This window comes from Dendrobium catenatum, unplaced genomic scaffold (genome assembly GCF_001605985.2).
Source record: "Dendrobium catenatum unplaced genomic scaffold, ASM160598v2 original_scaffold_98264, whole genome shotgun sequence".
NCBI lineage: Eukaryota > Viridiplantae > Streptophyta > Magnoliopsida > Asparagales > Orchidaceae > Dendrobium > Dendrobium catenatum.
The window spans coordinates 93,541-117,561 of NW_021416702.1; the positions used below are offsets into that span (position 1 = coordinate 93,541).

At 31.5% G+C, this 24,021-nt stretch overlaps 1 protein-coding gene across 9 annotated transcripts in view; it reads left to right on the forward strand.

Annotated features, from left to right (window-relative positions):
- Positions 1–13,469: 13,469 nt before the first annotated feature.
- Positions 13,470–24,021, forward strand: part of LOC110109286 (protein PHYLLO, chloroplastic) — a 110,248-nt gene continuing 99,696 nt past the window's right edge. For 4 of the 9 annotated variants that reach the window (XR_003699620.1, XM_028691989.1, XM_028691990.1 and 1 more), the window contains exons 1-3: positions 13,470–13,732; positions 13,827–14,042; positions 22,456–22,673. Coding sequence is in view for 6 of the 9 variants with exons in the window: in XM_028691989.1 (XP_028547822.1) it covers positions 13,556–13,732; positions 13,827–14,042; positions 22,456–22,673 (611 nt within the window). In the remaining 3 variants the exon portion in view is untranslated. Of the gene's footprint in view, positions 13,733–13,826; positions 14,043–18,743; positions 18,881–22,455; positions 22,674–24,021 lie in introns of those variants that run through there. The other 5 variants (XR_003699619.1, XR_003699618.1, XM_020840275.2 and 2 more) reach the window with 2 other exon arrangements.

The window sequence follows — 24,021 nt, forward strand, 5'->3', positions numbered from 1 at the left end:
TTGGCTTCTTCGCAGCCAACTTCATAAAACATTACGATCATCCCAAGCAGACACTTGGGTCTGTTTTTGACAACTTTCTCACTACTTTATTACATTTGGCTGCTATTTTCTTACAACTTTTTTAATGCTTTTTAATTTTAGAAATGCTAGTGATAGAAAGATAGTTTTTACAATAAGAGTAGATAAAAATATAAATTTTCTTACACTAACTTCACAATCAACTTTATAGAAAGCCGCAACTATCACAAACAAACCCTAACTTCACAATCAACTTTATAAAACGTTATAGGAGTCCCAGTCATACCCTAAATATCTTTAAAAACTATTACCATATATTATAATTAAGAGGGAGATGCCTTATATTATTTATTATTATTATTCTTAGTTCAAAAAGTAATTTGTTTTTTTTTTAATCGACGTCGTTTTAAAAAAAATCAATTACACGCCAATATTGCTTCTCTATGGAGAAAGATTTTCCACTTAAAGTTAGTGATATAGCTTTTTGATATTGGATGATCTAAGATATATCCTTTGATGCTAAATTCGCATTTATTCTTTTGTTTTAATTTTTTTTTTTGCTTTATCATCAAAAAAGTAAAAAAAAAAACTATAAACTTTTGAGTTAGGAATCGTTTGGGACGGCTTTTTTATTGCTTTCTAAAACGGAGTTTTAGAAAAAAAATAAAAAATTTTGTACTAAAACTCAGTTTTAGAAAGCAGTAAAAAAGCCGTCCCAAACAAAGCCTAAGTCATGGAGTAAAACTTGGATTAAGGCTTCGTTTGGGACAGCTTTTATACTACTTTTTAAAACGGCTTTTTAACACACAAATTTCAAATTCAAAAAATTTTTGTGCTGAAAATCAGTTTGAGAAAGTAAGAAGAAAGGCGTCCCAAATGAAGCCTAATTAGTAGAGCAGCCAAATTGAAAATTGGAAACATAACGAAATAAGCAATCCAACATAGCAACATAAATAGAACAAATAGCTTAACCTCTACCAAGAAGCTTCTTAATTTCGTTCGGCATCTCATGTTTAAGCCTCTAATTTTTGCTCTTTTGTCTAAAAGTAAAGTGAATATTCTTAGTTGTTATAGCAAGAAAATAGTGCACACTTCTAAACAGGATAATGATTCTTTTAATCCAAATACAATTTACAAAAAACTGAAGCTCAAGAAGGAAGAACCTTCTTAAGATAGTACAATGTATGGTAGTTGCATGGCGGAAGACTTAAGAGAATGAATAACTGATGAGAAAGCATAAACCTCTTGAAATACTAGATCGAGGATGGCCAGAGATGGAGCATTCAAAAAATAGATGTTCGTGATTCTCCTCATGGTTAGAGCAAAGATAGCATAGTCTATTAAATTAAGAGTACTACCCTTTTTAACCAAAATATGTTGTAGCAGTTAGGCCTTGATCCATAACTTTCCTATAAAGGTATTTAGTACTAAAACCATTGAACCATATGTGTTTATACCAGTCAATGCAGATGATATGCTCATAATACTTAAGGTCAGCTTTCTTAGCAGAAAAGGAGTCACTACCAAACCAAAGAAAGCAGTTGTATCTTAGATAAGACTCTTTGGAATGAAAATGTCACACCTCCAGGTTTAGCATCTGGTTAAAAAGCCACAAGAAGAGGTTTTTTTTAACCACTTCAGGGCATTTTCAACTGTCAGCCCAGTTCAAAGAATTGTTCGGATCGAGGTAGATTACAATACGTCTATCTCAATTTTTTTAAAAAATATAAAATTTTTATCTAACTTTTCAATTAAATTATTGTTCCCATTAGCGAAAAAAAGCAGATAATTTTGCACTGGTAAGACTTTCAATGCGTAACTATTTATATTTTATAGAGACTGAGATTATGAATGTTTTGAGTATTTTTTTTTTTAAATTCTACAATGGAGTTTTGATATTTGTGTGGTTTTTATTGGATAGAAAATTATATGAACTATGAAATATAATGTCGTAGTATGATAAAAGTCTTAAAATATTATTTTGCATAATCTTTGATAATTTAGTTATTTTTTAAAAATATGCATTTTTCCTAGTAGGATTTTCCGTTGACTACCATTAGAGAAAACTATGCAATTCTGATGCATGCTCAATTACACTTTAATTAGCCGCTATAATATGATAAAAAAATGTGCATATGTTATTAAATAATCTACTGGGAAGCACAAGGGGTCAGAATCATCTGAGATTATATATATGTTAGAAAATATTCTAGTGCTTATAAGACATGTTCCGATGGCTATAAGTCATGTTCTACTGTTATATGCACAAAAGAGAGTACACTATAAGGGGTCATGAACCTTTGAGATTTTATCTAGGTCTACGGAATGTTATATGAATTGCTTTATGATATGAATTATAATTTATTCGTCTTCTTAGTATTTTTTTTTTTTTATAATTGGATAACTGCTATGTTCGTATTGCATTTCTTAATACATTAATTTATTAAATTGCATTTAATTAATTTTAAATATTCAGCAAAATATTTAATAAAATAATTTTAGAAATTTAGATGGTTTGTGAGGTCTGCAAGATGTTATAGCTCATTATGACTTTGTTTATGATTTTTTGGCTCTAGAAAAGGGAAGGTGCTTATGGATTAACAGTTTAAGATTGATCAGAGTTTATAGGTCTTTCTTTATTTTGATTTTTATAATATAATGGCTAATTTATTATTCAACTATGTGGCTTTTGCCTATAGTTATGTAGTGTAGTGCAAATATATTTTGATGAAATAAAAGAAATATTGTGGATGAGTTTATTTTTAGTAATTGAATGTTTTAGTAGCTATGTAGTCAGTACTTTATTTAATTAAAAAGTATATTAAAAGATAATTCAAAATATTTTAAAATTAGATCTTGAGTTTTGCCTATCACACTCAACACGATAGGCCTGTCTTGGTTGAGTTGGATTGTGATAAGCTGTTGTGATATCAAAGCAATAGTGTTGAAATAGATTATAAAATATAGTTATAGGAATTGATATGTAAGTCAAGTAGGGTAGTTTTAAGTTTTTTCTGGTTATTAATTATTGCTTATTTTATGTACATTTATGTTTAAGTGTATATTCTATATGATTATGGATTTGTCAGACTCATATATGAAAAATAAGCATAGTGGTAGTTAGGTAGCTTAAGTATACAATACAACTCTGATAATGGGTTCTAGTATAGTTTCACTATTTGCTAGCCTGATAACCCAGGTGATGGGTGAGGCATAGAGAATGATTCCTGATGATGTAGATAGACATATGCAAAAAAATTTACAATTAAAGCCTTCAAGGTTTGAGTATATATACTATTATTCCTAGAGCAGCAGAGGGCCGGTTGAGGAGGGTGGAGTAGACATTTGATGGTATATATTATCCTCTTGAGAGGGAGGAAACATTAACAATCTTTCTAATAGATGGTGAGGTTGAGTGCTGGCGAGTGGATGGGCCAATAGGAGGAGAACTTTTTTAGGAGATTGATTTTTCTGATTAGCTGGGAGGAGTTCTAAGATGTATTTAGAGCATGACTTTTATTACCTTCTACATGATAGTAGATGCGAGAGATTTTTTTCTGAGACTGACTTAGGGGAGTAGAACAGTTATGCAGTATGAGGCATAATTCACTATTTTGGTCTATATCTCCCCTATCTATCGACATAAAATGGATGAGATTTGATTCCAAAATCAAAGAAATACCTTGTAAGATCTTTACAAACATGATTAAGCGATACTAATTTTAAAGTTCATGCATTTATTTAATAAAATAGATGAAAATAAATCCTATTTTAAACTTATTTTCATAAAAATAAGTAGTGAGATTTACTTATGAGAATTCAACTTTTAATTATTTTGTTTATAAAATATTATTGATAAAAATAACTTAAAATATAAAGGCAAATGAATAATTTTTTATAATTATAAAAAATAATAAAAGAATATTAACTTATTAGAATTATGATTTAAAATAAAATTGTTGTAGTTCAAATAAATACCAAAAATAAAATACTAGCTCGTTTGGAACAATAGTTGGTCGTAGGTGGTTGATGGCGAGTGCGGCGGACTGTCGATGGTAGCGACAACTAGAAGAGTTGTGATAGAGAGTGATGGAGGTCAACTATGAGTATCAGTGGAGATGGGTGTCAGGTAGGTTGAGACAGTAAAAAGTTGGTGCCAGTAAGGGCTGGTGGTTCGCGAAGCTAAGATGGCAGCAAATCGACATCATTTTTATCTAATTTGTATACTGAAATTTGTAAAAATTTAGATACATTTTAAATATACTCAAAATAAATTATAGAATGATTTTTAAAAGCACTCAAATACACTATTTTTAAATCGGCACGCTTCTTAAAATTCCTAAATTATATGATAATATATATTATATATATATTATATATATATATTTATATATATATATTATATTATAATAATATATTATTATATATATATATATATAATATTGCTAATCAAACAGCCTCTAAAAAGATTTCAATTATATGAACTTATAAATTTATTTTGATAGCAGGAAGTCTGCCACATCTTAATTGCCATGTCCGGGATTAATTTGTTTTCTTTATAAACTATAATTGCAGACTATTCTAAAATATTATTGGGAGCACTCAGGCGAGGACTGTACGCATGATGATTGATTAAAAGTCCGCATACGGAAATGGCGAAGTAGGTTCGATTTGTCGGTGGTGGGTATAGTACGGAAGGTAACAGGATTTAATGCCTAACAGTGCGTCTTTGTTTTTTGGACGAACAGTGCTGTCGCATGGTAAAAGAAAATAAAAATAAAAAAATATCTACATTTTAATTTGCTAGATCAGAGCTAAATTTAATAATTTTTAAAATTTTATTTAATATATATATATATTATATATATATATATATATATATGCGTTAATTATAATTCAATTTATTAAAAATTTTCAAAAAAAAAAAAAGAATGACTGATTATAATCTTATTTTGATTGATTTCAATTAAAATCAGCATAGAAATAATATTGTTGTAAGAAAATTTTCATATTATCAAATTAATTTTAAATTCAAAATTGTTTGTAAAAGTTTGAATTCTTAAAAAATATAGATAAAGAGGAAACAAAAGAGAATAGAAGATCTGATGCCCTCCTACTAAATTATGTGATAAGAAACTATTATGAGAATGATAAATATAATCTTATTATGTTGGCAAAGCCAGGATTTTTTATTGTGGGGCACAAATTATTGAATTAAAAAAAAAAAAAAAAAACTTCAACATTTTACAGCTGGGCTTGGAATCGCATTGACAGATTATTTTTTTTTTTTTAAATCGTTAGACTCATTATAAAAAGATAGAATATATGATAAAAGAAAAAACTTACAATTGAGAATGTTAAATCTTGATACTCTTCTTACATATTATCTATAATTTTCAATGGAGTCTTCATTTTTTAAAATCGTTGTACAATTATTTCATTGCTAATATTATTAAATATATCTTTTTTCAATATAAGTAGTTAGTCATTCACCCAGGAGTCTCCCATATGATTGCATAAACAGTTCTTTATGATGTTCATTATAGAGATCTTTAAATGTCCTCCTTATAAATATAGGAGCAAATTCTTATATGATTTTAGTGTTCACTAGCACCTCAAGATCATCAGAGTGAATGATTCCCATAATATAGGTAGTACAAGTCTTTTCTTGAACAATGAAGCTCAAGGATCTTCTTGTTGTAAGTGTCAAACATGTCTAATTTCAAGCAACTATCTATCTCAGAAGTTGCATGATCAATTGCACTAAGCACATTGAAAGAATTTCTTTGTATTGTAATCTCAGAATGAGTTCCCTTTTTTAAACTTTAATGAATGTTCACCCTACTTCCAAGAAAGTACACTATAAGATGATTAGGTTATCCTAATCTTTTCTCTTTCTATGTCTATAATAATAAATTCAACATGGAAGATGAATTTCTCAACTTTTATAAGCACATCCTCCACAATCCCTATTGAATGCTTGATTGAGTAATTGACTTGCTACAATGAGATAGTTTTTAGCTTCACTTTATTGATTCTGAGCTCCTTTGTAAATAAAGAAGTTTATGCTATATTAATGCCCCCAAATCACACACACACACACACACACACACACACACACACACACACACACACACACACACACACACACACACACACACACACACACACACACACACACACACACACACACACACACACACACACACACACACACACACACACACACACACACAAGTTTTATTAGAAGATTCCTTTAAGGAATTGTGCAAAACTGATCCTCAGTGAATGTAATAATCTTATACTATTTTCCTTCCCCTTATTAGAAAGGACCACCTTCATGAATTTAATGTAATTTAGCATCTAATCAAGCATATTAATGAATCACATGTTGATATATAGATTCTTAAGCACATCTATAATATAGAAAATTTCTTATTAGATATTTATTTTTGAAAAAATTATTGATATGATAATGATGGAACATTTAGAGGTGGATTGTTAATAAGAATATTTAGGTACCTCTTTGCCAAGCTATGAAGTTACTAACTTGATGTAATCCCTTCAATTTTTCTCATTATTACTTGGCATATCATAAGGCTATTGTAGGGCTAACTATTATGATAACTAGCCAATCTACACCTTGATGTTTTGGATGGTAATCTCTCACCTTTGAATAGATAGATTTGCCTCTATAGTGTGGTATCTCTCTTTGTCATGGATTATGTGGTGGTAAAGATGAGTTGAGAAAGTGCATATCTTAGTAAAAGCTCTCCACCTTTAATTATGGTTAAACCCTCAAGGGCTAAAATATGATAGACTATTGAAATTGAAGAGGCTATTAAAAGTCTACAAGTTTTTGCACTACATTTGAATTTTTAAAAGAAAAATTGTGGTGATTCCTTTAATAATTTTTTTTAATGCCAGAGAATAAAATATCTTACCAATTTAAATCTTGTATAAATTGTGCATGCTTTAATTGAGTTTGGGAGAAGGATTGTTCAACAGATACTCATTACTCTAAGGTGCCCCTCCATAAATTCACATAAAATAAAGGCATGTGGATGGAATTTATGATGAAAAGCTAGGTTGCTTCATTAGAGATACAACTTGAGCTATGATGGCTATAATATGATCAATATCCTAAATTAATAATAATCACCTTCTTGTTGGAGAGGCTCCTATTACTTAGCCACTGATAATTCTTCATGACCATTTCATCTAATAATCAACATCTTATTGGGGAGGCTTCTATCATTTAGCAATTTATAATACCCATCTTTTTGTTAGGGAGGCTCCTTACACTTAACCACTGATCTTCACTCATGTCATGAGCTAAACCATGTGTTTTTCTCCATAATGTCCCACCAGATGCATCATCAATCATTATTTGGGTGGCTTCAACCAAACCATTATGAGTTTAAACATGTATCCATTTGTCCTTCCTACGGTTATGAAACTTCCTCAACATATCTTTATACTGCTTTTATGCATCATCTGATGTCTCACCCTCCAATTGTACAAAATTTAAAATCTCAATTCTTATTCTTGTAGTAATTATTGGTGAGTGAAACTTGAATAAGAATATTTCTAGATCATCTCAGCTTAAAATAAAATTTCTCAACAAAGAATTCAATCAACTTTTTGGCCAAATCCTATAATTAAAAAAAAAAGGAATGCAATGAAAGATGGCATCATCAAACATGTAATTAAAATGGGAAGTATTTCAAATCTCAAGAAAATTTATAATATGGTAGTTCAAGTCCTTAGTCCCCAATTCTCCAAACTAAAAATTTATTAGCATCTGTGGTATGCCATGTTTAATCTTAAAGCAGTTAGCCTGAATTTTAAGCTTGAACATTGCCTTGAGTATGAGGTTATAATTCTCGAACACCTATAGCAAGGCCCGCGACAACTTCTTCAGGGTTTTCCATAGTTTAGTGAGTTATGTTTATGGTTGTATCTACTCCCTCAAGTTCTTTAAAAGTGTTCACTCAACTTTTGGATCAAAAGGGATTAGTGACTCGCCACAAGAATTACTAATACACTATGGATAACAACAAAAAAAGTTAAATGAAAAATCAAAAATATATAAAAAAATAATATCAAAAGTAAAGCTAAAAAAAAATTGGTATTAATACCAATGATTAATAATCCCTAAAATGATGCTAAAAATTTATTATGGGTAAACCCAACATCAAGAGCATATAGTCAAATAAGTAATAAAGAGATAAGTGAGAGTATCATTCTATGGCGTTTGTAGCACTAAGTATCAAAATAAGACCGATTTTAACTTTATTTGAACAAAATGAAAATAAAGTATGGTTTGTGAATTAATGCAAAAGAAAAAATAGCTACAAATATAAGAAAACTCACTACATAAAAATAACAAAAAATAAGGGTCTAAAATTTAGGGTTGAAGTTCTACGATTAGATTTCACAAGAATATTTTCTGATGATTAAGTTGTAATATGAATCAATGATAAATTAAATCATGTTTATCATAAGTAGATCATGAATGTCCCATAACATTATCTTAAAAATCTTGGGTTAATAATTTATCATTACATCCTGTGATCATCTCTAACATTGAAATAATAATAATAAATTTCATTGATATGATTTAGTGATCAAAATGATTACACATCTTTAACACAAACATCTCTACCTTATGATCCATTGAGATAATCCAACCAAGGCGAGTTTATCTTCCACTCTTAACTTTTAATAGGCCTCCAAAACTCACAATTGGTGACTAATCTATCACAAGTAAATAAACACAGATAAAAAATATGCATTAATAATAAAAGCAACAAAAGGCAATTGATCACATTAAAAATAAACCAACATCATATTATCAAGCTACATCTAATCACAAAAATTAGATTTTACTTATGAAAAAAGAAGGACAAAATACATTGTAGAAAGCAAAAAACATCAAAGGAGAGAAGAAGGATAAAACTTAAATTATACAGGCTCTTGCTCTGATTTTTTTATGGTTATCATCACGTTGCTACCAAAAAAGATCCCCCAAGATGCTATAATTGTATCATAATAATATTACAAAATTTTCATACATGGACTCCCCAAAATATTATAAATTTCAACTCTTGAAAACATCATCATTACGGTGCCTAGCACCATGTTGAGTGCGTGGGCACCCATTCTGCTACTTAGCCGAGATATAACTCCACAAAACTTCAAAATCGGTGCATAGATGCTAAGTCCAATGATTAGGTGCTTGGTGTGAGTGCGTAGGCTTTGGGTCTAGGCATTGACACAATTAATGCTCTATGCAAAAATTTTTAGATTCTTCAACGTCTGGTCTATGATGATATGGATACAAGGATAAATGTAATGATTTTCTTAAAATCAAAACTAAAATTAAATGACTAAAAATAATTAAAATTGGTTAAATGATAAGAATGTTAACCCTAAGACTGAGGAGCTAGCTCATGCTTTTGTTGGATCCAAGAGTTCTAGATGCAATATAGCCACGCCTTACTTGAGACTAGAATTTGATCAAGATAAGTGAAGCCAAGAGAAAAGTGTGGTCTTTTGAGTTAGAATTTTTCTTAGATCTAGTTTGAGAGAAGCAAGATCAAATATTTTTTAGAAAATATGGCTTCGTTTGGGACGGCTTTCTTCATGCTTCTTAAAGCATCTTTCAAGTATAAAACTTAAAACATTCATACTAAAAAACTGCTTTAAGAAGCAATAAGAAAGCCGTCCCAAATGAAGCCTATGGCTACGTTTGGGACGGCTTTTTCATTGCTTTCTAAAACGGAGTTTTAGTACAAAATTAAAAAATGTTGTACTAAAACTCCGTTTTGAAAAGCAATGAAAAAGCTGTCCCAAACGAAGCCTATATCTCAAATTGGACATGCTTACTAGAGACAAAAACAAGATTATTTGAATTCATGCATGAAAAGTTTCATAGATGAGAATCTAGGTAGGTGTTAAAGCATAGACAATAATAAGAGGGAGGGGTTAAAACAAAAAAAAAAAAAAAAAAAAAAAAAAAAAAAAAACTATGAAGACAACTTAGGGCCAAGCTAAAGCCACCTGTATAATTAGTGATCTTGAGGTTCACTCTCTATTTGCGGACATTGGTTCTCAGAAGAGAATGAGCAGGCTCTAGAGGAAAGTGAATCCATAGTGACAGCTTGCCTAATGCTCACCAAATGATTCCTAATCCAACAAAGATATTCATGCTTCATTTGGGATGATTTTTTTTCATGTTCCTTAAAGCCTAGTGCAAAAATTAAAAATTATGTATTAGAAAATCGATCGTTTTAAGAAACAGTCAGAAAGCCGTCCCAAACGAAGCCTCGGATTATAAAAAACAACCAATTTATTGTAGCTCAATTATTAAAATGTTGATTTTGTGCTTATTTTATCATTTTTTTAACATATATATACTTGATGGACACATCCAATTTATCCACTTATATGTATTAAATTTTATAACATAGTGGCACAAAAGCACAGCACAAAGTCGCACAAGCGCATGTTAAAGATTTTTGAGTACCAATTTACATTATGTTCTCAATCCACTAGCTAGCAATTGTGGCTCAAAACAAAAGGTGGTTAGGCTTCTCAAAACAAATTAATTAGTGCTCTAATCCAATCGCAGAGGATGATTAAGGATAAAACTTAGCTTGCTTCCATCATCATAGCCACTGTTTTTATCATCGTCATTAAAGTTAATGATGTCGCTATCAAAGTATGTGGATGACAATTAAGGCCATGACAAAGCCATGCTAAATGCTAATTAGCTGTTTGTTATGATTTTGCTCCACTAATGGATCACAGCCGAGTTCGAGACGCCTCTTCTTCTTGGGTTCTTTTTGTTGTTAATTTCCCATTTCTTAATTAATGCTAATAAATTTTGATTAGTTAGAGGAATGATCAATATAAGCTTCACAATGATTCATAATAAGCTTCGTTTATTAAAAATATTTTTACAGTTTTTGTTATTATAGTAATATCTTTATGTAAATATATCATAATGAATTTTATCCATGCTTTTTAGAGAGGCACTTAAAAATATATTTTCGGAAATAAAAATGACAAATATTTTATGAAGGGTTTATACAAATCACACAAAATAATATATATATATATATATAATATTTGTTGAATGCAAATTTATTTGTGGATGATATAAATGTAGTTTTTATTTTATGAAGTAAATGAATAGTGTATGGAATTTCCTATATTTTATTGATTAATTGTATTTCATACATGATATTAAATTTGCAAAAAAAAAAAAAAAAAAAAAAACGATATGATTGATATAAGATAAATATGGCATTGCAAGAGTTGGATAGTTATAAATAATTCAAGTAGGCTGTAGTAAGATTTCCTGTACAATAGATTGGGCCAACAAACTTTCCTTTAAATTATGGGTTATGGTATCACTCAGTCCTTTAATTAGGTGAGTGATGAAAAGGATGAGTGAATGATAATAAATATGGCTACCAAGAATGAAGCATGAAATGTAACGATGTTAATCTTTATGTCTATCTTGAAGAGTTTATGTAACGTATTGAAAGAAGAATCAAGGTTCTCATATTTTGAGTCATCTTCTTACCTTTCAAAGGTCTCACTAGTTTCTCACAATATTATTGGCATCATCATTCTCTAGGCGCAATCATCTTTCCTAACTTCTTGTTTGCATTCTAAAATTTGCACAATAATATGCTTGCATATATTTCGGTCATCATAACTATTGATTATTGTCGGAGCACACCTTGTTTAGCCAATTCACAGGAGGTTCAACTTGGTTAATTAGCATTTTGACTCCCATTTATCTTCTTAATATTTCTTCTATAGTAAGGAATGATTCTCCCAAATTCTTGTAGCCACTCTTTTTGAAACCCATGCATCAAGAGCTCTTTTTGAACTTGACATTATGATACCAAAAACTTGATCCATGAGATGCGACATCAAGATAATCACATGAATGGATATAGCGTAATATATATTCAATGCAGAGAAAAAACTAAACACATATGATCTCATTAATATACAAGCATATAAGGAGGAGGAAGAAACTTTCCCTTAAATCCCCTCTCAATCCCTCTAGCTCTTTGACTCACACCCAAGGCTTAGTGGTTCACTTCATTTGATGCAACAAAAAAAAAAAAGAGTCCTATAGATTAGCAGTTGTACTCTATCATACCCCATGTCTTCTTACAGAATAGTAAAATTCACAACATGGGCTACAATAAATGGAGTATGACATGCGAGCTATATCATGCATTTTTTACAAGACATTATGACTCTAAATGCGGAAGTAATAAAATATGGCATCCTTCTATGATGCCCCCATTCATAGAGAGGCATTATTAGGCTGTCATCATTATCACACGATCAACAGTCTTCTTAAGTTTGAGGTTGGATCATCTCTTAGAATCATTTGGAAGCTTTCTTAGGATCTCAAGCTCTTGGCACTTCTTGACTCTTTGGCTATTATGGCATTGCTTAGTAGCACAAAGTATATGTTACTTAGAAAAAAAATTAAGACTCTTTTTAGTTTCCTTTCTAGTCAAAATTCTACAATGCTCTTGATTTGAAAATCTATTATCAATATCATAGATCCACTCGATAGTCCCTTAACTTTTGTGTAATCTTGGTTGATTACTATTAGGAGTGTAATCTTAGTTGATTACTATTAGGAGTGTAAACGAGTCAAATCGAGTATTTGCCTAATCGAGCTAAGTTTTTTTTTTTAATTTTTAGTGAGCTTGAGCTCGACCTAAGTTCATTTACTAAGCTTGAGCTTGACTCATTAAAAAAATTATTGGCTCGAGCTCGGCTTGATTGCTTGAGCTTGTTTGAAAAGCTCAAACTTGACTTGATTGTTAAGCTCGATTTTTTAGATATAAATTAGAAAATTTAATTAATTTTAGAATTTTATTTTTAATATATAATTAAATTAAAAAATCTTAAATATATTATATAATGCTAATTTAAATTAATTTTAAATATATTTTAAGTTAATCAAGCTGCTCAATAAACTTATGAGATGAGCTGGGTTAAACTTGAGCTCAAGCTTGTTTAATATACGAGCTTAAGTATAAGCTCGAGCTAGAACTTGAGGCTCTTTATAAGTTTGATTAGCGAGCTCGTTAATGAGTCGAGCTCAAGCCAGCTCAACTCACTTACACCCCTAATTGCTACATCATCAATTCATTTAATCTAGATTAAACCTATGTTTAAATTCCCCCAAAAAATTCTACATTTAATAAATTTTTCAACATTTTTTTTGAGCAGGCTCAGGCTCAGATTCTATATCAGATGAATTACCTTATAAACTTAAATCTAAAGGAGATTTGGGTCCAACTGGACTCCTTCAATTGTTATAGGCTTTTTATCTATCTTGTGGGTTACGGCCCACGGATCTATCTAGCTTGGTTCGATTCGATACAGTCGAAGCACCCCCCCCAATTTCCCCGCCTCTTTCTCTCCCCTCCGTATCTCCACTATTCGCTTCTTATCTCCGCTATCCACTTCATCCTTCTACAACGTCATGAAGCTGCAGAGTTCAGGTTTCTTCCATTCCTCAAAACCCTCTCTCCTCCACTCAAATCACCGCATCCGCAGTCATTCATTGTTCATCCCTTCTTCCCCATTTCGGCTCTCTCTTCCGTTCCATTGCCGAAACCACCCCGGACTTTTCTACTTACGCTCAAACCCTAATTCTCAGGTTCGCATTTCACATGTCGTCATTCTATTTCTCACTCCCTCTATCTTTCCACCCCTTTGATAGTTTGATTTGACGTTATTCTTGTTGCTGGCAGATTTATGCTCAGAAGGAATTTTGTGCCCGGGAACTGAACATCGTAGTCGATGAGTTCGTGGAAACTGGTTGTTCTGATTTGCCTGTAGAACTTTGCTTGACGCGAACTTTGGACCCAGCTCTGACCCTTATGCAGGCCGTAAATGCGATGAAAGAGGCGGTCAATAAGCTGAAGATAGATCCTCCCTGCTCGAGGAGTGGTGTGCTGAGGTTTCAGGTATAGCTAGATCTCTAATTGATACCTTTGAAGAATGTGTTTCATCTATGCTTCTTTACATGCAAATTCATTGATGCATTCTATCCCTGTATACGTGATAACTACAGTATTTTCAAAGCACTAGGCCCAATGAGATCTACTACAGTTTTTCTTTTCTTACTTCAATGCGCTGAAGGCAAAGTGAAGCAACATTTTACTAATCAGAGCGCTCATAGCTTGTCTGTTATCTATACATATATTATGTACATACATTAGTCATTTAATTCACCCAACTTAAATCACATTAGGTAATAATTTTTGGCAAATGTAAAGATACATTTAATAGTACTAATTTGCCTCTATCTAAAAAAAATCAAAGATATAAATGATGAAGTGATGAAATAATACTTAAAAATTAAGAATGCTCAAGAGATTGAATGACCAAGTAGAGATTGAGAGGCATAGATAGCATGAATTAAGAGAGAGTGCGACGAGGCATTGAAAATTGTTCTTGGGAAGGAGGTTGTGAGCAAGAAGCTACTAGCACCAGTGACATGAACCAATGAGAAGTGTGTAAGAAAACTAGTTTGCGAGAGAGCATAATGATAATAACTACCAAGAATTAACTAGATACAATGACAGAAAACATGCAACAAATAAATGATAACTAAAATACTGAGAAATAATGAAAAGTGAATGTTGATGCCTAATTATTATGGAAGATAGCCAGAAGTAAACTAAACCATGAAATTTGAACTAGGATTTTGTTTTCAGCTGAAGCTAACTGCGCAACAAAATGATGCAATCTGATGAAGTAGTGCGACATATACGTTGCTTTGAGCTTGGACTTCCTAGGCAATCAATGCACATAACTTACTGGATAGCTCATGATATAGTTCTTGTTAACCCCATTAGTCCTAAGCTTATGATTAGATTTTAATGATCATAAATATCAATGAGAAAATACAACTGATAGTTTCACTCTAGTATGTGCTGCAAACATGTATATCATCATGATGTCTCAAGCATAGGAATACATGCTCAATTAAACTGGTAAAATGTGTTGTCTTTTATTTATAAGAGTCAATCATAACAAAACCACTGAAAATATGCATTGCAACCAAGCTAGAAAGGTAAACACAATTTTTAAAACTAAAATAGGATGATATTTTGTTACCATCTAAATTGAGTTATATTTTTAGTCATATTATAAATTTGATGCAATGACCTATTTATTTAAATTTTTTTATTACCTTATTAATAATAGATTTTAGGTTAATCAATAAAAAATAAGAAGATTATACTGATTTATAAAAAATTTAAGAAAAAATGTTAAACGGGTTATTTTTGGGTCAAAATTGAGTTGTCCTATCAATGCAAACCTAATATGTTTAATAAGCGGGTTGGAATGCCTGACTCAAACCCGACTCACTTATTAATGGGTCTATTCGAACCCAAATTTTTAGGGTTGGGTTGATGCGGCTGGTATTGACGCCCTAGTGCTCCTTGCTTTAGATCTCTTCTTCGATGATTGAGTTTTTGTAAATTTCTCAGTGATGAGTCTAAAAGTATTTGAATATCATATTCTATTGCTCGCTATTGTCATAATTTTTATATTCTATCAAAATGCTTATCCAATGGTTGTTACAATTATAAATTTCTAACCTACTTAATGTAAGAATAGTATATTATTTTTTTCCTCTACAATATGCTTGCGTATTAACTAGATTTCAAAAATGTTGTGCAACGTTTATATGACAATTTTCTACTGGTACTCCTTAGCATTTATTCACCAACTACTTTTCCCATAATTTTAAAAATTGAATCGGATCAGTTGGTCCAACTGTGAATCGGTCCTTCGATCGATTTAGTCCAATTCTAAATATGTGTTTGCACAAAACTAGATAGAACTGGTTGAGTTCGATAGTTGAACCTTGGGACCAGTGAATTGATCTAATTTTTAATGAATCGCCCAACTATAATATTGATCATTTTATAGCTTTTGATCTTGATCAGATGGCTAGAAAGAAAAGTTATATTTAAAAAAACTATTTAAATCCATATACCTTATTCTTAAATTGAATGTCTTATAAATATATGAAGAGAGGTTGATGAAATTTCTTTTAATTTTGGTTGACATGGAAATTCCAATTGAGTGGTAATATTTCATATATTTTTGCAAACATTTGTATATGTGCCTATATATAGAGAAAATAATCAAAATATTATGCCTAATAATTTGATTTAGAATCATATTCAAAATATACAATGGTAAGTATCCTGATTTATAATATTATTTATTGGATTAGTGAAAATATCATTACATGTTAAAATAATTTTAATGTGTATTATTATCATTCGGTTTAGCCTTGGTTCAACATTTGAAATTTGAACTTTGAACTTATCATTTTAGTTCAATTTCGTTTCTGGTTTTCAAAATGCTTTTTCCCTTTCTTAGTTATCTCATACTGGTAGGTATGACGATGCAACATTGCATATTTATCATGCATGTTTGAGCTCTTCAAGATTACTTGACAGATGTTAAGTGGAATTACCTCGCATATCATCTCATTGATGTATTTAATAGTGATTACAACCCTCAATTGATATTAGCAATCAATCTTCAACTCGGTTCTGTTTTGAGTCTATCTTGAGGGGTAAAGATATGAATGTAGACTAGTCTCTATGCCAAATCTTTTTACCAACTTGATGGAGATTAAATTCCTTGGTTCGTAGTGTTGATGATGATGCTAATCACTTCTTGTTTTACCTATATATTTGAGATGAAAACTCCTTTCATGTATCTACATTTGAACATTTTTTTTAGTGTGACCAGTTATCTGGCAATGGCCATAGAACTTTCCCAAGGCATTTGTTTTTGTTGGTGCATGCTTTGCTATGTTGCACCGATACGGATATGGCGACACGATACGGATACGGGACACGTCAATTCTTAAAAATACAGGATACGGGTACGACGCGGACACGGCATTATAATTTATAAATCATACATAAAAATTAAGAAAGCAATCAAAACATAATATTTGAAATTACAAAAAAAAATGACAACAACATCATTTGTAGCATTGTAGCTTATAATATCAAAATATAAGTAAGCATTAAATGTCTAGTACAACAACAAAAGCATAAACATAAATTATCTAGCACATGAAGTTTCAACTATTCAATAGAAGAAATGATATAATTATCTTCTTCATTGGATTGTCTTTGAACTTCCATATCATCTTCAATAAATATCATAGCTTCTAATTCAGGCTCATCGAGTGAAAGATTAATAATTTTTAATATTTTCATATTATCAAGAGACTCAAATCCATCTCGGAAATGAGAGAATCTTGCTCGCAACCGCGAAAGTAAATACGACACGTCTTTTTTTTTTTTAGGGTTTCTTTTTGTTTTTCAACGGACACGCGTATCGGATATGCGTGTCCTTTTGAAATTAAAAAGTATTTTAATTGGATACGGCTTTGGCATATTCGACAAGTATCGGTGGAGTATCGGAGGTGTATCTGTGTATCGGATACAACACGCCTTCATAAATAGGTGTATCAGTGCAACATAGATGCTTTGTAACATGGCCTGAGTTTTCATTGCCATGTTATTAGCTTGGTTGAGATCTAAGATAAGGAAAGGGGTGGAGTTCTGTAGTGATTTCAGAGAAAAATCCCAAAGGAGCACTTCATAAGTGTCTGTACATCCTAAGGTTAATTCCCAAGGTCTCTATTTGTCAAATTCCATGGTGTAATTCTACACAATTTATTTTTCACATTGTTTTAAACTGTCCTATCTCTTCCACTAATCCTTAACATAATCTATCAGGTAAAACTCACAACATATTAATTGCTTTAATTGCCCCCTAAGTTATTTCCTGATGATCACTTACCTTTAAGTGGATGTTCTACCAACCTAAAGCATGGTGGTTTAATTTAAGCTGAGCAAACACCACTTTGTCATAAGTATTACACCTCTTCAAAGTGAAGTATGCTTCCAATTGGTCGTTCCACATGTCAAGTTCTCTTTATTGACTGTCCCATCATAAGTAGAAATTTTAGCTTTGACTTTCACTTTAAGTGGTGTAGTTATTCCTTTATTTATCACTGTGATATTATCTTACTCATTCTCATCTTCGTCTTCAGATTTCCAATTTTCATTTGGCGGGCATTTGTTGGCAGGGAAATGGAAGCAGTAGGGAGAGTGTGGGCAGGATCACTAGTATTCGATGTGGTGGTAGTGAATGGAATCTTCATCCAACTCCATTATCATTTGTTTTGGTAGCGGATCAATGAGATTAGGACTCATTTTCAGCCACTTTTTCTTTATTTTGTTTATGAATCATAAATAATGGTTACTTAATTTAGTAGTCTTGCTTTATTTGACCCTCTTTGTATTCCCCTTCTTCTAAGCTTGGACAGCAAGCACTTAGTGTTTTGCTTGCATACAACAACCAATTCCTTTTCCTTTTGTTGTTTTAAGAAAAAACAACAAAAGGAGGCAATAGTCTTGAGGGTATTTGGTTGCAAGTAATAGTTGGTAATATAACCAATTGTAGTACAATCAAAATTCTCAGTGTTTGGTTTGAAAAAAGCAAATGTGGGATAAAATTTTGGTGTATTTAAAATTCCCTATTTAGTTGATTTCTAATGTATTTGAAATTTACTCAATTTGGTCGAATTCCAAACACAGCTTGTGCTGGCCACGGTCGTCGTTGTTTGACATTGCTTGCTGGCTGCCACAACTAACTGCTATCATCACTTGCTGCCGTAATTGCCGTTTGTTGCTGCCATTGCTGGCCAAAACCATCCGCTGCCGTTGCCACCATCGGTTTGTACACTAAATCAGTTATGCATCAAATCCAACACAAGGATGTAATCTTTTGCATATGTAGTTTACTCATTCAAATTACTAAAAAATGTTTTCAATACACTATATTACTTTACATTGTATTTTTCTTACACTGCATTCCTTTTTCAACAAAATAAATTGCTCCGCTATTTCTTTGGAATTCAGTGGTGGTTGGAATGGTGTAAATGCCTTGTGTTAAAGCCATCTGAAGGAATATATAGTAGGCTATTTCAGCAAATCTAGAGATTTTAGGGGTTGCCTAATTAAGGGGAAGATTTGGTTAAGGCACCTGGGACTTTTGATTTGTTGAAGGGATTCAATTGAAGGAGAGGAAAAGAGAAGAAAATAGAAGGGTTTTGGGAAAAGTTCATGTTGATTTTTTTTCAAAAAGTTAAGCTATTTATAAGCAATTATAATTGATGATAAGATTTAATAATCTCTTAAACAAATTTTAGAAAAGAGGAACTTATATATAAATAACAAACTAAATAATTATAAATTAAAAGATAATTATAAAATAATTTATCTTAATCTAAAATTTAATATTCAAATATGAACTTATCCAAAATATATTTAATTCAACATTCAACCTAATAGCTATATTTTGATCCTGTGTTCAAACTTATATTGCCTATTTTTATCATTAAGCATTTGGCTGACAATCTGTATTTAGCAGTGGACACCTAGTGATTTATTCTTCAATTTCCACTATGTGACATGAGAATCAACATCATCGTTTGTTTCCATCAAGAAATTGGATGGCCCAAAATCATTAGCTACTCAGTTTCTTGATCCCTTGACGATTTGATGCCCAAACTCAGGAAAACCAATCTTCATGGATTTGTTTGAGGTGAAGAGTTGGGTTGACTATCCCCTTTATGATTTGATTGCTAGACCTTATAATTAGAAAAAAGAAAAAGAAAAAAAAAGAGCCAAAAATTGATTTCTTATGCTGTAATCAAGAAGTGGTTACTCTTTGAAAATACGACCTCTCTTATCAATATGGGTTCAGGAGTTCATGCTAATAATGAGGATGCTGGATGCAAACATCCTAAATCATTTGAATGCCAAAACTCCAATGTTTTAGCTTACTTCACGTATAGCTTATATATTAACAATTGTTTGTTGACCTTTATAGTTGCTCTTAAAGCGCGATAAAAATGTTCACCATATCATACAAAGTAATAAAAAACGCCTTGATTGTAATCAAAATCATACAATTATTACTCATTTTCTAAAACATATTGCGGCGATGTGTTAGTAGCATCGAAATTACCAAGGGTTATCGCAATTGATTTGATTGAACATGATAAAGACAGTCATGTCATCATGCAAAAATGCATAATCATTGCTCATTTCACAAAAAAAGATATTGTTGACATGTTTGGGACTTTGAAAATACCTTAAAAAATCTCAGCACAATTCAATCATACACAATGAAAATGATGGACAATGGATGTAGCATTGCGCAAATCAGTTTGAAATGCTTCAACCACGATTAAAATCATTCAAACATCGCTCGTTTGCAACAAACTACACCAGCGCGTTCAGAGCATAAAAGTTACTTAGAGAAGAGTCTCATATTGCTCTATCCTTAGCAAAAAAGCTAAACATAACTTTTGCCGTATGTTTGGTTGCTACAAGGATTTTGATAGGAACACGAAACGTGAAATTCACGTGGACTATTAACACATTTTTTTTAATTTAATAAAAAGTTGGTTACCTATCTCTCTATATATAACTAGATTTTTTATCATAAAAATCCTATCCATTTCAAAATCCTCATTCTTTTCGAATCCCCAAAAATCTTGATGTTCCCATAATTTGCATGCAACGTGACGTCCTTTGATTCTTCGCTCTCTTGTTTGACTCTCAATAAAAATTTCAAAATGAGATTTTGTGCCCATTTTAATGACAAATATATGGATAATCACATTTTAGATATTTTTCAATCATGCATGCATCATAACCTAACTTTTAAATTCAAATGTAACATCTCATATAATGTGCAACTACCTCGTGAAGCATGCAACCACTTTGGGAAGTGTGCAACCACCATGAACTATGCAGCCATCATAAGAAGCATACAATTATCTCGAGAAGCATGTACTTACTATGATAGACTTGTCATTGTTTGTAAACCATGCAAATCTGTCATGTTAACACATTAAAAAATATGAATATACTTTGCGAATTCATTTGAAAAACTGTGAAAGCGCATAGTGCAAATGCATTGCAAAATTTGCAGGTGCAGGTGCATCATGTAAAAGCTGAATTACGCGAGAGTGTATCATGCAAATGCACTGAAAAACATGTAAAGCACATAATTAAAAAGCATAAAAATGTGCAAGTGTACAATGAATGTGCACCAAGAAGCAAGCAAGTGAGCTATCTGAGCACATAGAAAATAGTGCAATTGCACCAATGCATCATGCAAGTGCTTTATGAAAAAGTGCAAGTGCTTTATGAAAAAGTGCAAGTGAGTCATACAAATGGACTAAGAAATAATCATCTATGTCATGCACTTGCATCAAAGAACATGCATGAACTCTAAAATCAAAATTATCTGTCTGTGTTCCGAAATTAGTGTTAATCATTCAAATTAATGTCTAAAAATGGTGCGTAGATGAGAAAAAAAAATGACTCAAATTTCTTCTGCTTTGAAAAGACTTGCAATTGCTCTGTCAAATCTGCATTCATTTTGAAATTGAAAGATCCTTTTCAAACTCAAACTTGTTTCCATGTGCTTTAATAAATGTGTTAAAAACTTCATGCATAATCCAAACACTCAACAAAATAGGCGCAAAACTTTGAAGTCAACACCATACCTACCTCTTACTTCCTATAAAATTAGATGATGTGTGCAAATTATTCGCTTTGAATGTTATTTTACCAACACTAAATGCATGAAAGGAAAAACAAGTTTTAGTTTGATGATTATTTTGGAATTTTTACTAACTTTTGAAGAAGCTATATAGGGTAATTAACAATAAGAGTTTCATAAGTGTGATTGTGTATCCACATGAATTTTTTTTTTTTTTTTGAAATTATGGTATCTTTGTGAGCTAAATTTGAGTCAATGAAGAGGGAAATGGAATGTTATTTTTTGAACCATTTTTTTTAAGTGAGTTAGTTTTAACTTTTTGCATGCGTTCACAACTGTGTCTCGTTTGTTGCTTTCTCTTATTTGATACTTTGTATATCAAATTACATGTTTTGGATGTTGTTGAATAACTTTGAATTTAACCTTTACAACTGCTGTTTAAAATGGTGAATGGTTGCGAAAAACCTTATATTTTTTGTATCCTTTTATTTATATTTACATGAACATGTAGAACATGGATTTCCAATTCTGTTGACACCTGCTGAAATGCTTGCAAAAAAGCTCAAGAATCAAAGTGGACTGCTCTCCAACTGCAATTTTTAACTTCTATTGTCACTTATTCTGTCTGTTCCGTCATGCTTTAGTTTGTTTCATAGTATTATCCACTATATTGGACAAGTTTTTGTGCCTTTGTCTTGGCCAGCTTTAATGTAGGGTTTAAAATGTTTTTATTCTTCCATGCCGCAGATTGTTGTACCTCCTAGTGTCAAATCGTTGAATTGGTTGTACTTGCAATGTAAGTCGTTAGCTCCTTTTCCTCAAATTTATGTTGCAACAACAAAAATGCATGAGCGGTTCAATGGGCTTACAATAACAACTCAAATGCTTGGAGTTTCTGGAGTTGGGTCAGCAATTACATTTTGTGGGTCTTCAGGCGTCCTCAGAGGATATAATTTGATGGAAAGGTCCACAATTCTCTTCAACTAATAATTAAATCGAATCTATTTTGATTTCTCATATTATGATATACCTTTTGCATATGTTCCTAAGATTTAGAATCATTATCAATATGGTTTATCTTATTTTTTTTTCAAATTTAGCTATGAGATATGAAAATTCGTTACTTTTTTTTAATTTAGAGATGCTAGGGCCTATAATTTCTTGTTATTGTTTTTATGATTATTGGTTTTACTATTATCACTAGTCAAATCTCAGCCTTCTCTTAACCATTTGTGGCTGGTTTAATGAACCCTATACTTTAAAGGAAAATTCACAGGTATGCCATTAAGGTCCACCTAAGTATTTAAAATGAACAAACAAGTATTTGTATGATACTACCAAATCATTAGGAATTTATCAAAATATTGAAAATGCTAGTTGGTACTTTTTGCACTCTACAAGATTTGATGGCTTTAATGTAAAAAGAAGCGCTTCAGTGTTACATATGTCTGAGATTTGCACTTTACAGAAAACATTGCTCTAATTTAACTATGAGATGAAAATTTTAAGACTTATTTGACATTTGTGAGCTATAGATCTTGGATGTAAAATACATGCAACAGCAATTATTATTAAAAAAAGTAATCTAGCTTTGATGCAAAAGAAAAACCAATAAGATTAAGAGATATAATCGAGTGAATAACCTACCACTAGAAGCATGAAATCATAAGAGATGAGTTTGCCGCTTCTTTTTAAAGTTGTATTGTTCTAGTTCTACAATTGGTTGATAAGTTGAAAATCTCCAATTTCTCGGTCCCAATTAAGAACAAATAAAAGTAGTGCAAAAAGAGAACAAAGAGGATGCAAAATCTTTTAAAATTGATTGATAAATGGAAACATGAGAATCACATTAGCTATGCATGCCTCCATCACTTTTCTTCAAAATTCATGGAAAACAAGGCTCTAAATCCATGAAAAAGAGAGATTTGATTCAATAAAGGAATCGTTTCATTCACCAGACCATATGCAAAAATAATAAGAAGATCCTTACATTTTAAAGGCTAAGGTTTGCTAAAGACTTGTTGACATGCTTTTCGTATCGACCTGACCTCGATCTGTAGGCTCCGAAAATTCGGCCCCGGCCTCCGCCCGCTTTTCTTTTTATTCGGCGAGGAAGTTTTAACTGAATAAGTTCCGAGGTAAATTTTGGAAGGCAGATGGGTTTGTAAATAAGACACTACCCAGAGATTTCGCCCTCATTTTGTGAGGACTTTATGATCTGAGTTCTGGTTTCCTATAGGCGCAAGCCCCTATAGTTAATTACCCCTCTCAATCATAACTTTCCATTAAGGCTAGTCGTTAATCAGATACATA